The sequence below is a fragment of the Myotis myotis genome, unplaced genomic scaffold, assembly GCF_014108235.1.
Source record: "Myotis myotis isolate mMyoMyo1 unplaced genomic scaffold, mMyoMyo1.p scaffold_m19_p_2, whole genome shotgun sequence".
Lineage (NCBI taxonomy): Eukaryota > Metazoa > Chordata > Mammalia > Chiroptera > Vespertilionidae > Myotis > Myotis myotis.
In genome coordinates this window covers 186265621-186280341 of record NW_023416324.1, presented here as the reverse complement: position 1 = coordinate 186280341, position 14721 = coordinate 186265621, and the positions used below count along the sequence as shown (strand labels likewise).

Genomic DNA, 14721 nt, shown 5'->3' with positions numbered 1-14721 from the left:
ACTCAGGTTGACAGAGGCTCTGCCATCTGGAGCTGTACTATCTGGAACACATGGCCTCTTTATTCCCTGGGCTGGGAAGAGAATACTGAGGGGACTCTTCTGAAAGTAAATGCTTTGGCCTCATAGCCCATTGGCCAGAAATAGCCACATGGCCCCACCTAATTATAAGGGTTAAGGAAGTAAAATCTTCCTGTGGGTTTAGAAGCTGAGAAGCAGCAGGTATGGGTGAGCACTGTAATGCTATACCCTGGGGGGTGGGGGGGGGGTGGGAACACCTATCTTCTAACTCTGAGATAATCCCTACCTAGTTCCCGTCTTTCTGCCTGGTCCCAGTGACCTTCCTGATGGCCAGCCTTGTTTGGATGGGTGGAAATTACTCCTATGGTCTGACAGATCACTGGTTCACATTTTGTTGCGTTCTACCTTATCTCATGCTATTAATATGTATATGAGACCTAGGAAAGGGCAAATCAAGAATCCCTCGCTAGTTGCTTTAACTGGTAACGGTGATTTTCTTTTTAAAAGCTTGCTTTAGAATCTCAGTGGTTTTACCTAGGGAGGGAGATAGTGGTGAGTGGGGCTGAGGGGTGTTGAAGAGTGGGTAGAATGAGTTATTTTCACTGTATATACTTTCTGTAACTTGAGTTTTAGACTATGTAAATTAATATTACCTATTTTTTTAAAAACTCAAAACTTTTCTTAATTTTCTATATTGAATCTATACTATGTAAATGAATGAAAAACATCTATTTAAAAGTTGTCAGGCAGTTGAACACCATTTTATTTTTTTTCACTGAATTTTGACATATCAAGAAAAGACCACATTTTTTTAAAAAGTTATATTTACCTTTTGGGGGAATACAATTACATTATCCAAATAGGTCAGTTAGCTGTGGCCTTGGAGTACCAGGAACCAACATAGTCACTCTCAGTTGGATATTACCGTTTTGGGAAAGCTCTTTCACATCCGTGCTGTGGGTCCCTTTCTACATTTTGCCCTGAGTGGAGCCATAATTGAAGCTTACTGAAGATCACGAATTTTGAAATCAGACCTGAGACTGCACTTCAGCTCCAGCACTTATCAGTCATGCAACCTCAGGAAATGTGCTAGTTAACACCAAGCCCTTTTCCTCCTGGGGAAAAATAACACGTACCTTTCATGATGGCCGTAAGGATTAAGATGAAAGGTATGTAAAACCCCTGGACAAAACTTAATACATTATTTCTCCCACAGGCTTTCTCCACTCAGGATCAGCAAATCCAGCTACTGTTCTAGTTTTATTTTCTGTACAGTCATTGACCAGAATGTTAACTGTTCATCTGCCCATCCTACTATTTCATGCACATGGTTTTTTTGTTAAACTTTTCGGAGGTTGCACAGCACAACTATCTGATTATAATACTATGAAATTACTGTATTAAGTTTAATTTGTTACCTATTTTTAAAAAGTTTTTTTTCTCTCAAGCTCAAATGTACAGAGGACTTTCCAAAAGCTACAGGAAATGTGATACTGCACCTGATTTAATATAGGTGAGGATTCAGCTGTCTGCTATTGAGCCAGACACAAGCAATTTGTGAGATGTGAAACAATGCCACTTTACTCAGTTTTTTGGTTTGGGAAAACAGCAAATTTTCATTTCAAGAAATGTTATGTTACCATGCAACAAGTGTCAAAAGGTCCTGTAATCACACTATGAGAACTGTTAGGTCAGACTCGAAGCCTGTAGGTGAAAACCACAATGTAAGCAAGATTTCTGTAAATAGATGCCATGTTATATGCACCCACATCTCCGGTCTTTGGTGGACTTCCAACCTAAGTATTCCCTTTCTTCCTTTTGCTGGAAAAAAGATAAGCAATTAGTTACTGGTTCTAATCCCACAGAAAGTTATCATTTTCTTTTCTTTTTTTTAAATATATTTTTATTGATGTCAGAGAGGAAGGAAGGGGGAGAGATAGAAACATCAATGATGAGAATCATTGACCAGCTGCCTGCACGCCCCCTGCTGGGGATTGAGGCCCACAACCTGGGCATGTGCCCTTGACCAGAATCAAACCCAGGCGGACACTATTCACTGAACCAGACCGGCTAGGGTGCAAGTTATAGTTTTTCTAAGCAGAGATCTGGAGCCAGTTATATTGAACTCCAGTTACTAAGGTAGCTATTAATGATGTGTTTGGTTTTTTTTGGTCTTCCACACAGAGCTTATTCATGTGGCATTTTGGTGTGCCAGAAACCAAAAGTGAGTTAATTGAAGGCACTAAACTGAAATAAAATAGGAAGATCATCAGCTGAGAACGACCTGCTGGAGAAAGCAGAGTAAGTCTGGTGTGTTGTTAAGATTTGGGTTGGGCCGAAACCGGTTTGGCTCAGTGGATAGAGCGTTGGCCTGCGGACTGAAAGGTCCCAGGTTCGATTCCGGTCAAGGGCATGTACCTGGGTTGTGGGCACATCCCCAATAGGAGATGTGCAGGAGGCAGCTGATCGATGTTTCTGACTCTATCTCTCTCCCTTCCTCTCTGTAAAAAAATCAATAAAATATATTTAAAAAAAAAAAGATTTGGGTTGGTAATAACTAGAAAAGCAGAAAAGAAATCATGGTTTGTTTCCTTCAGGCCTAATACTTCTGAATCGGTCAGATCACAATGCAAACCCAAAGATGTCTTGAAAAGGACTTCCACGTTAACTTTTTAAGTTGTATATGAAGTAATTTGAGTTGATTCATAAGTAGTTAAAACATTTTTTTTCCCCCAAGAAAACCATATCTTATAAATCACTGAATCTGTGGAGTTAATGTGAACATTTTTCAAGGGAAAATTCGGGACAGGTAGCCTAACAAAGGATTTTTGTCTTGTCCTGGAGGGTGGTTGTTTAAAGAACAAAATGTTGGAATACTGAATAATTTTAGTGGTTTATTGAGGACATGGAGTATAAGTTGGTATCACCTCAAAAAGTTTTAGTTCCCATAATTATGATATTTGGGAACCATTATAAAACAGCTCAAACTTCTCGATTGCTTTATATTGCCTCAAGTTGCATATCTTCCCTCATCTCTAAAGTTCCTTCCAGCTTTACGGTTCTCTTATATATTCCATCTCAGATTTGTTTTGTCTTCTTTCTTCCAGTCCTTTTCTAAGGAGCTTCTGGGAACTGCCTTGGTGACTGGAACTGATCCTCCTCCACTTCCTGCCCTTTGCTGACCTTCCACAGCCCCCCAGATGCTCCTCCAGGGAGTAGCCTGCTTTTCTGCCTTCCCCTGGGCCCCAAGGTGAGAGTCAGTAATGCAATGGAGCCAGATGTCAAGAGAGAAAAACATGGATTCCTTAGCTTTGCTTATTTAATTTGCATTGCAGTTATTAAGGATAAAATAATTTTATACAGATAATTCTTTTTAAATTTTATAGTAAAGATACCTTTAAAAGGGGGGGGGGTCTTCATAAATATGAACCCACACTGTTTTCCTTCCTCACCTCCATTCTAAACCAACATTTGCTATTTAAAACAGCTTGTTTTTCTTCTTGACACTGGAGGGCTTCAAGTGGTCTTATCATTCCAACTATGCTTCCTTATCCAAGCACCACCACTTACAAAGCCAGTGTCATTTGTCAAGGTGGTTAACCATGATTCCGTGCCATTATTTACCATATATCAAATCTGGAATGGAGCTTTTCCTGGAGAGGGTCAAGTTAAATTACACGATATATTTGAGTATAGAAAAAAAATTCAATGTACAAGAGAACTTGTTTCATTGATTCTTTTAAACCTATAGTTATTAATATGGGTATTGAATGATTTTTTAAACTGTTTTTATATATACATGTGTGTGTATAGATAGATATGTGAGTTTACGACACTGGTGTATTTATGGCCATGAGTATGTTAAAGAAAAAATTGTTCATGACCTTTGTTGAAGAATGGTAAGGCAGACCTTATTCAGAACTACTGCAATAGGTATAGGGGCCACTATGATGAGGTTCTGCAATGACAGGAAGAGACCGGGCTTCACTCCAATACTAGTGGGAATTCATAGCCAAGAAGCAAGGTGTGGGGTCAGTAGATGAAATATTACTAAGGAAACATCAGGGGCCAGGGCAGGGGTGGGCAAACTTTTTGACTCGAGGGCCACAATGGGTTCTTAAACTGGACTCAGAAGGAGCTGTGGCCGTGTTTCCCGACGTTGCCATGTTAACACTGCTGCTGGTGAAGGAGCGGAGGGGAGAGCAAGAGAACCCTCCGCTCTTTTGGTTCCGCGGGCCGGATAGAACAGCCGAACGGGCCGGATCCGGCCCGCGGGCCGTAGTTTGCCCTCGGCTGGGCCAGGGGATTCTGGCTAAACCCTAACAGGATTCTTGCTGAAGGTAGTAAAGCTGCGGCATGGTGAGAGATGAGGAACCTGATCAGATAGCGAGGGAGATCAGATATTGAGGATGAGACATGCTGACTAACCTGACTTAGCAGGATTCTTGCTAAAATTGGACTGTGATAAGATGAACACAGAAATGTCAGGGCCTCTCTTCTCAATTAGGACTTTGTCAAGTTAATAGAACTAATAGCTTTCTCCCACTGAATTTTTTCTCCTCAGACAATATCCTCATTACTCCTTTGAAATTATTTAATCAGATATCTGCTTTTCAGCAAATTCAGTTTTTCACTTTTTAGTCTTGACACTCCCTAACTTATTTTTTCCTTAAAGTTTGAGAAATTCAGAAAGACCTATAATACTACATAGGATTAAGTCAATGTGTACCTTCTAAGTTTTTCTATGCATGTATAATGTCTTAACAAGTAATTGCATACTTTTGTAACCTGCAATTCATTTAAACATATTATGGAAATTTATATTATTTTAAAACATGTAACATATTCATAAGGCTAAACATTGAACAAGTATAGAAAGGTGGAGTGAAAACAGTCTTCCTGCTGACATTGTTAATGGCTGCAGGATAGTACATTGTAGGGAAGGACTGTATCATTTTAACCCTCTCCAGTTGTTGACATTTGTGATGGACCTGTTACTATTTGGGTTTGGTTTTATTTTGCTACTCAGAAATACCTGGTTGAACAGTCTTGCAGAAACATCTTTGGGTCATATTTTCAGGATAAATTTCTCTAATTTCCTTCCTTCTCTTCCATCCTTTCCTGATTTCTTCCTTTCTGACCTTTCTCTTTCACCATGTTATCTTTTTTGGTTCCTCCAAGTGCATTTATCACTCAAGCTTCAACTCCTGTTCCTTTGCCTTTACCTAGCACTTCCTAATGTCCTCAGGTATCATACTCGGCCCCTATTCCTTCCCTGTATTCTCTCATCTCTCCAGGTGCCACACCTGAAAGATCATGCCCAGAAGATAAATCTTTCTTTCTGTTGCCAATGTTCCTAATATTTTCAGCTGAATAGTCTGTTCCATATCTTTGAACTTCAGATACTTAATGTGAATGTTGATCCTGCAGTTAAAAGTTTGAAAACTGCTGGACTAGAGGGCCCCTTAAACATTACCTCTACTTCACTGACGAAGAGACAAAAGGGGGGACAGGGGAGGTAACATCCTGAGTCAGAGTGAGACTCGGGTAACAACTATCAGTGATTGTCTGAATGCTACCTGCAGGCTGCTATTTTAAGCCTGTGTTTTCACTCCAGTAGGACAAAGTATTTTATCTTTTTACACATTATTAAAACTTGTACTTACATGAAAGTTTTAGTAATTTATATGTAACATTTTGGTTATAGATCTGAGAGTTCTGAACGACCTGGGTCTCAAAAAATGACCAAAGTATGCATATTAATCCTTCATCTATAAGTTTTATGAGAAACATAAATTCCTATTTATACATATAATTATTTGTGGAAATGACTGGATTAAATTATATTTGGGGAATCCTAGTGCTTGTTTTGTAAAGTCTTAAAATAGAGATAGAATCAAGATAACATCAAGACTTTTTCACCTTTCTTTGCAGGGATGGAAAATAAAGCAAAGCAGTATCTTATCGTCTATCTTTCAGCAGGTCTTCTGAAGTTTAACTAAAAATATGATTGTGCTTGCTTCAGAGAACTGCTCTTCTCAGTACCAGTTACATCAAACAAGTCAGCTCCTGGATGGTAACTGTCTGTTAATCTTGATTATACTTGGGAAAATATTATTAAATATCCTCACACTGGGAATGAGAAGGAAAAACACCTGTCAAAATTTTATGGAATATTTTTGCATTTCACTAGCACTCATGGACCTTTTACTTTTGGTAAACATTTCCATTATATCCTATTTCAGGGATTTTGTACTTTTAGACATTAGGTTTACTAAATACCACATCTGCTTGTTTACTCAAATTATATCTTTTACTTATGGCTTTTTGCATTATCCAGTTTTCCTGATAGCATGGATAGATTATTATCTGAATTTTTCTAAAACCACCCTTCCATTTACGTGTCAGAAATTATTTTATTTCTTTACAGTAATTTTGATTTGGATTTCAGTATTTGCTTATGTTTTGGGAGATCCAGATATCTACCAAAACCTGAAGGCACAGAATGTTTATCCTTATCAATGTCCTTTCTACGTCAGCATTCAAAGTTACTGGCTCTCATTTTTCATGGTGATGATTTTATTTATGGCTTTCATCACTTCTTGGTCAGAAGTTATTACCTTGGTACAGGCTATTAGGATAACTTCCTACATGAATGAGACTGTCCTATATTTCCCCTTTTCATCCCATTCTAGTTGTACTGTGAACTCTAAAAAAACACTCTTGCCCAAGTTCATTGTCTGTTTTCTCGGTACCTGGTTACCATTTGTACTACTTCAAATAATTACCCTTTTATTTAAAGTACAGATTCCAGCATATATTGAGATGAACATTCCATGGTTGTACTTTGTCAATAGTTTTCTCATTGCTACGGTTTACTGGTGTAAATGTCACAAGTTTAATTTAAGAGACATTGCATTACCTGTGGATCCATTTGTCAACTGGAAAAGCTGCTTCATTGCACTTGCAATTCATGATCCTGAGCAAATTGAAAAGCCTACATCAATTATAATTTGTTAACATGTTGCCATGTTAAAACTTACAACTGTGGTATTTTCAAAGGAAAAATAACTCAGGGCATACAAAGACTGAACTGAACTGAAGCCTCCCTCAACCGCCTCAATATGTATTTTGGGGCTATGATATTATTTGTCTTTTTGTTCATTTTTAAACAAAATAATTCCAAGAAAAAATTTTATACCTGTTCAGGAAAATTGCATGTTACAAATATTAACATAGAAGTGAAATGAGTTAACACTTGGCCATACTGATGTTTCTGTTATCCAAAAAAACTACTGGATGCAAACTGTTATGTAAATCTGAGATGCGCTGCCAACTTTTATATAAACTTAAATAAACATTTTTATTTAATTCACAGCAATAAAATCAAGATGGTTTTCTTGAAATGATTCGGTATAAATATTCTTTAACATAGGGGAAGAGTAGCTAATTTTAAATATATATTTGTTCTTAATGTAAATATTTCTGCAAACTAAGTTTCGGTTGCTTACCTTATAGAACTGGTAGTGACTAGGCTCTCTCCATGCCAGATTCCTTTTCAGTTATAACTTAAATGTCACTTGCAATATCAAATCATAACTACGTTGTAAAAGTAAAGCAGGGTTTCCTATCCTCGGCACTATTGATATTTTGGGTTAGGTAATTGTTTGGGGAGAATGCCTGTGCATTGAAATATTTAGTAGCATCCCTACCCACTACCCACTAGATAACAATAGCACCCTCTTCCCCAGTCTTGACAATCAAAATGTCTCCAGACATTGCCAAGCCTCCCATGGGGGGCAAAATCGCCCCAGCTGAGAACTACAGGAATAAAGGAATCTGAATGACAATCTGAAGTCACTTTGTGAATTCAGTTGAACTACATAGAAGTGTCCAACCTGCCCATGTCTAAACCTGGCCCTCTCACTTCTCTGTTACGTTTCCTCTGAATGTATTGCTTTCTAATTGGCCATAACATGGCACTAAGATATTTAAAATAAATTGTACTTAATAAAACCCTGCAGATTTTAAATCAGGAAAGTTTCTAACTATTTCAAGTCCCTTCGTAAGCTTTTTGTTGTTGTTCACTTAGAAAGCCCCCATGCCTCATAAGCTTAAAGAAAAAAAGAAATTATGCAATAGACCAGCCAAATGGAAGAGGCTTTTATTAGTAAAGAAATGAACTTAACAGCTGGTCTACAATATATTATTGAATTATAAACAATATAAATAAATGATTCTGTAGGCCCACTTAACCTTCATCCAGACCCACATGAAGCAATGTTACAACAATGTTCTACGTGAAATGTGCAGGTAACAAAGGTGCAATTACAAGTCAGGTTAAGCAGCAGAATATAAGGTGCTTTAATTTAACAGTTAATGTTGCCATCAACAAGCATCTGAATGCTTAATTTCACTTCACTGAATACAGACACAACAGATATGAAAATCTAAAATTAATACACATGCTACTTGTTAATATGAAAGTGCCTTCTCTTTTTAAAAAAAATATACCAAATGGACAGACTTTTTACATAGATCGTGGTGTGCTCTTACAATGCAAAATTAACTTCATTTTCAGGTTATACATTTGAAAACTAGCTACTGACACCAATCTAGGAACACCAATGCTAAGAGTGCTAAAACTAATTTCCTGTAAAGAGGACTCTAATACAATATCCAATGTAAAGAATACATCTATATATAATCTTAACATTTGTTTTCTATAAAGATAAAAAATGCTTTTTCCCCTTGGTGATGCTTTGTTCATCCTGGATGGATCAGCTTTTGAGGTTTTAATCATTTGAAAGTCCCATTTAGAACATTGTGAGGAATCAAACGTAGAAATAGAAAAAGTCAACATGTACTTGAAGAATCAAAAATTAGTATTTTTTTAAAAACTAATATATCACAAAAATTTGCCTTTGTTTAAACCAAAAAAAGCTTAACCAACAAGACAAAAGCATTAATTCAGTAGAGGCCTGAAATGCCTGCCATCTGTGTCGGCATCCACCCTGCACACTGCTGCCTACAACTCAGCACAAGCTTACTCCTGACTCTAAGCATAGTTTCTAGAACCTACTTTGACTTTTTTTTTTCCTACAGAAAAAAACAAAGTTTTTGAATAAGGTGACTTGGGAATCTTGGGTAAATGTCTCTGAAGTTAAACATCCTTGTACACTTCGTTGACTTTATTTTTTTAAATCCTCACCTGGGGACGTTTTTCCCATTGCTTTTCAGAGAGCATGGAAGGGAGGAAGGGAGAGAGAGAGAAATATCAATGCAAGAGAGAAACACTGACTGGTTGCCTACTGTATGCACCCGACTGAGGCAGAAAGGGAACCCACAACCCAGGTGAATGCCCTTGACTGGGAACTGCACGTGCAACCCTTCGGTTCAGGAGCTGATGCTTTAACCACTTAGCAACACCAGTCAGGGCTCCACTGACTTTTTAAGTTTTAAGAATACATATTTAAAAGGTACTTATGCAATATATATACTAACATCATAAAATATGGGTAAATATTTTTAAAATTCGGTATATCAAAACATGTTAAATTTTAAACAATGCCTTGGGGGAAAAATTTGTTTTACATGGAATGTCAGTGTTCCTTTTTAAATCAGTTTGTTAAAGATTCCAATCCAACATGTATTAGGACATTTTCCTGCTTTAAGAAGTTGTGACTACCCAGCTGGTGTGGCTAAGTGGTTGAGCATCAACCTGTAATATAACCAGGAGGTCACAGTTCCATTCCCAGTCAGGGCACATGTCCGGGTTGGGGCTCAATCCCCAGTGTGGGGCATGAAGGAGGCAGGCGATCAATGATTCTCTCTCATCATTGATATTTCTACCTCTCCCTCTCCCTTCCTCTCTGAAATCAATAAAAATGAGATACTTTCATTTTTTTATCTTTATAGAGAATGTTAGTATCAAGCAATGTTAATATGTAAAGCTCTGTCAATAGGAATTACAGTGTAAGTCACAGAATCCTCAAGTGGTAAGGAATCTCTACCTAGTTAATAACGATCCCATTCAATACTTACTCCCCATATACTTGTTAATTTAAACATAGAACTCTTTTATGTTTATTAGTTCAGTATTTTAAAGTAAAACCCTTTTACTTTGTAATGTGTTCTTTCTAAAAAGTAGATATTTGTAATAAAATTTATTTTATGTAGTCTTCCTTGCTTTAAAAACAAAACAAAAGTACAAAACAAACCTGTTCAGCGAATTCCTTTGAGATTTCCCAGTTTTAGATATGCTTCACTGTCAATACTGGGTGTAAAGCTTTTGTGGTTAAAAATGTATAGTAAGTCAGCACCAGCTTCTTTGTATTGTTCTGTCACACTCCCTGCAAAGCAACACCTCTGGAATAGATTCAAGTGTCAAAACAATTCTTAGAAATATGGGCTGTCACAAAATATAAATCCTTACTGTTAGGACACTTAATTTCATAACCTAATCAGGTTTATGACTGATTGATGTTTAGTAGGTAAAATGTTACAGGATTTGATGTGATTTACTCAGACCCCTTATCTGTCATCTAGCCTAATCCTTACCCCAATGCATAAAAAAATTCCCTCAGTCCCAACTTTATATTCAGTACATTAAAGTAATAACAATTATGTCCATGTTTAAACTGCAATCAAAAGTTTGTTTGGGAAGATATTGTTTACTTATGACTAGTTCCTTACATCATGTATACCACCTGCTGCACAAAGTAAGTATTCAAAAAGTTTGCTAAGTGAATGGATAAATGCCTGAATGATAATGTCCATTATCATTTTCCATCATCATATATAATAAAAGGCTATTATGCAAATTGACCAAACGGCAGAACAACTGGTTGCTATGATGCACACTGACCACCAGAAGGCAGATGCTCAACACAGGAGCTGCCCCCTGATGGTCAGTGCGCTCCCACAGGGGGAGCCTCTCTTGCTTCCGTGGCAGTCGGACATCCCCCGAGGGCTCCTAGACTGTGAGAGGGCACAGGCCAGGCTGAGGGACCCCCCAGAGTGCATGAATGTCATGCACTGGGCCTCTAGTGTGTTCATATATTCCATGGTTAGCTAGCAAGAAGCATTTAGAAAAAAGTCCTCATTTGCTTGTCTGTTTAAATTTTCTGCCTTGTTCCTTAGGACAAACAAGACTAGGTAACCCAGGGAATAATGCTTAATAAATAATTATCTTTTAGCAACTGCTCTGAAGTATGAAAGGAACTGCTGAAAAGGGAAAGAGAATTAAGTAGAAGCAACTTAAAAACACCCCATTATGTGGCCCAGAATCATAGTTTTAGAGCTGGGAGGAACCTAAGAGATGATTTAAATCAAAATCAACATGTTTAGTATAGGCTCCACATGGTATACATAGAAGAGGAAACAGGTTTAAAGGTAAGTAACTGCCAAGGGGGTCACTGCACACAGCTGTTTCAACTGGATGTGAAACCCCAGTCATTCATCATAGTAATTTAATGATTATGTAGATCTATTAACTATTAAGAGTACTTAGTACTACCTAAAACAAAAAGAATTATGACTTTTCAACCATTCTAAACAAAGACTGTAAGCAATGGATACTTCTGGTTTGCTTGAGGCACGACTGAAAAGTTCCTTCTTTCTAAAGTAGGTTGATATTTACTTCACCACCAGCTCCACCACCCTCACAAGCACGAACTTTTTCACCTCTATCAATGAAAGCTCCAAAAAACATGGATTTAACACTGTATAATTTTTAAGCCAATAATGATGGCTACTATCAATCCTTAAGAAGATTACTGGAGTTAAATTTAAAACCATGCCATGTTAACATAACAGTGTTTTAAATTCATATTTTTTCCAAATTAAGAATCATTCTATACTTCCTTTTAGACAATACATTTAAAAACCTTTGCACAGGTTTTCTCTCTATGGATTCATATTTATGCCACCAGTATCACTGAGAGCAGTTGTACTTTTCAAAGACAGTAGAAAAAAATACTTTTCTAGTGTACCTCCTAATATCTGAGATTAAAACAGTCATCTCTAAATAAAATGTTCATAAGCTATAAAAAGGGAAAACATGAAACATTCATGGGAAACATTTCCCAAAAGTTTCCGTAAACATCGCATTTAAAAGTTCATGTGTTAAGAGTAGAATGGGACAATTTTCATTAGAGAAGGTGGGCTTCAGATCTGAAAAGGAGGGAGGCCACTTCCTTTTAATATGTGTGTACTAAAGTGGCAGTTCAGAGAAAGCCAAATGTTTTGCTCTGTAATATGATGGCAATAATTACCATCATATTAGTACTTTACAACTTTCAAAAAAAAGCTTTCTCATAGTATTATTTTAAGCTAGATTAAATAAGCTCTAAAAAATTATATGTAAATCTTTAGAATTCTTAAAAATTTAGGAAACTTTTTCCAAAGATAATATAATTTTTAACTCTTTACTGATGTAATGGCTTGTATTGCTGCTATAAAGGAAATCATATAGAGATACATTTTCTAACTTATAACAAAAGAGGAATATCTTTCCAAAGAATTCTTTTAAAGATATGCAGCTCTTAATAGGTTGAAATTAAATTTTGCTAAAACTGCATATTTACTTTCCCTAATACTGTATTTGTGCTTATCTAAATTGAATCATCTTTAAAATGAAATCAAATGTTCTAAATAGAGTCATAAAATACCGATAGTGAATAATGTGAAACTATTTACTTCATGATCCACACTACTGTGCATCAAAAAATAGAGGTAGGCTTGTGTTAATTAAAATCACACTGATAAAGAGAAACCGCTCTTAGTCATCCAATTCTTACACTGAGACAACCTAGCAGATAAGATACGACCTTAAAAATGCTTTTCTTTGATTCAGCTGTGGCATCTGAAAGTGAATACTCAATTCTGATAATGAAAACAACTAATCTTTGAGTTTTTGACAACCTAAGACTATATATACAATCTAAATATTGCCTCCTTACGACACTTGTGCCATAGTGTACCAACACCCTGCAAATACAAATAATAGGGCTTAAAACATTTAATTAGACACGTCAGTGATATGGGGCACTATGACAGATTTCAATCTAATACTGGTATCTGAATAAATGTCTGACTAATTTCACACTGGCTAGATGAAGATTAACTGTAAAAAATTATTCAAAGGCATGGGCAAAACAATACATATTACATACAGTTCTAAGAGGGCTACTTAAAATTATTTCTATTTAAAACTAGGTAAAACATAAATATTAGCTTCAAAAGTGCAGAAATTTGTTCAGTGTTGAAGTGAGATAAAATAAGTGGCAGGCCTCTTGCCTCTCTCGCATTCTCAAGTTTCTTCACTAACATTTTTTCCCTCCCATTCCACCTTCTATACTTCTGGGTCAGCCCTTAAAAGTGTCTGTTTAGATGATGCCACAGCAAATTAAAAGTACCATCTTGGAAATAGTTAAATACCACTTAAAAAGTGACAGTCTGTCTCATATTATACTGATTTCATCAAAGTGCATAGCTGTGTCAGACACATCCCTGCACAAGACTTGATGAAAATCCACATCATGTAAAAAATAATTTTTACAAGCCAGCTCTCTCAGCTTGTTTAATTTCTTAGGAACACATGGCTTAAAGCAAATAAAACTTCAAACTTGTAGGTTTTTCCCCCCCTCAATGGAAAAAGAGTTTGTTAAGTTTAAACAAGTCAGAAAATACAAACTTAAGTAGCAAAAATAGGAAGAACTTCTCTTTCTGCTTGTCATTCCCTCAATCAAAATCCTAAAACAATTATATAAATAAAAATAATAGCCCTCTTCCCACCTATATCATACTAAAACTGTGCTTAAAGCTCAGGAGAGAGGTGCACACCCAGTGTCATCATCTATATCCATTATATGTAACTGATATTAACATGATTTAATCATCTTGAAAGAAATAACTGCTTCAAAGGTGAGAGTGACTACTTGAAAGCAAATGAGCTATTTCTAAATAAAACTACTCACTTGGAAAAAAAAACACAAGTATATTTTCTGGTATGTTTTGATACTATTCTTAAGATTATTATAAGACTTAAGATTATACGGTACTCTCAAATGGATATCCTTCTTGTAAGCTTTCTTAATATAGTGCCAGGCACAGGGGCTTTTAGAAGTACTACATAATGACTGCTATTAGAAGAGGGTGTAAATGGTGAATCTATTAACACAGTTCAAAGCTTACCCCTTAAAGGTTATATGTAGTTATGGGAAGCAATCATTATTGCAAGGGGAATTTATCCTCACATAATTTTATATTAATTGTGTGTGGATTCTCTATGCTAAAGTTTTAATTCCAGGGGAGATTTTTCTTTGTGCCCCCACCCCCCATACAGTGAAACATCTTCCACCAGCGCTTAGTCTGTATTTGAGTTCTGAAATTGAAACACGAGGGGAAAAGTCAAGCATATGACAACTCTGTCACAATGATTAAATGCTAATAAATGAAAGTTGACTAGAGAGTACCTACCTTTCCTTGAAACTTTAATCCAATAAATGTGATATAATCCATTAAAAATGTGATATAAAGAAATATGTAACATGGACTACAAGCTATTGTAGGTCTGGAACATGAGCCTTACACTATATTACACATTCTAATCCTACACGCAACTATCAGTAAACATCATTTTTTAAAACATTACTACACTAAAGAATCCCACAAAGCATACATTCAAACAAGAGGCATCTA

The 14721-nt window shown here is 36.4% G+C and overlaps 1 protein-coding gene across 15 annotated transcripts in view; it reads left to right on the top strand.

The window, feature by feature from the left end:
• The window catches only part of GPR160 (G protein-coupled receptor 160), a 29196-nt gene extending 21772 nt beyond the window's left edge, over window positions 1-7424 (top strand). For 2 of the 15 annotated variants that reach the window (XM_036352059.1, XM_036352060.1), the window contains exons 2-5: window positions 1467-1531; window positions 2203-2319; window positions 3126-3268; window positions 5953-7399. In XM_036352059.1, coding sequence (XP_036207952.1) covers window positions 6025-7038 — 1014 coding nt within the window. In that variant the 5' untranslated portion in view covers window positions 1467-1531; window positions 2203-2319; window positions 3126-3268; window positions 5953-6024 and the 3' untranslated portion in view covers window positions 7039-7399. Of the gene's footprint in view, window positions 1-881; window positions 1188-1466; window positions 1532-2202; window positions 2320-3125; window positions 3269-5952 lie in introns of those variants that run through there. The other 13 variants (XM_036352067.1, XM_036352068.1, XM_036352064.1 and 10 more) reach the window with 10 other exon arrangements.
• Window positions 7425-14721: the final 7297 nt, after the last annotated feature.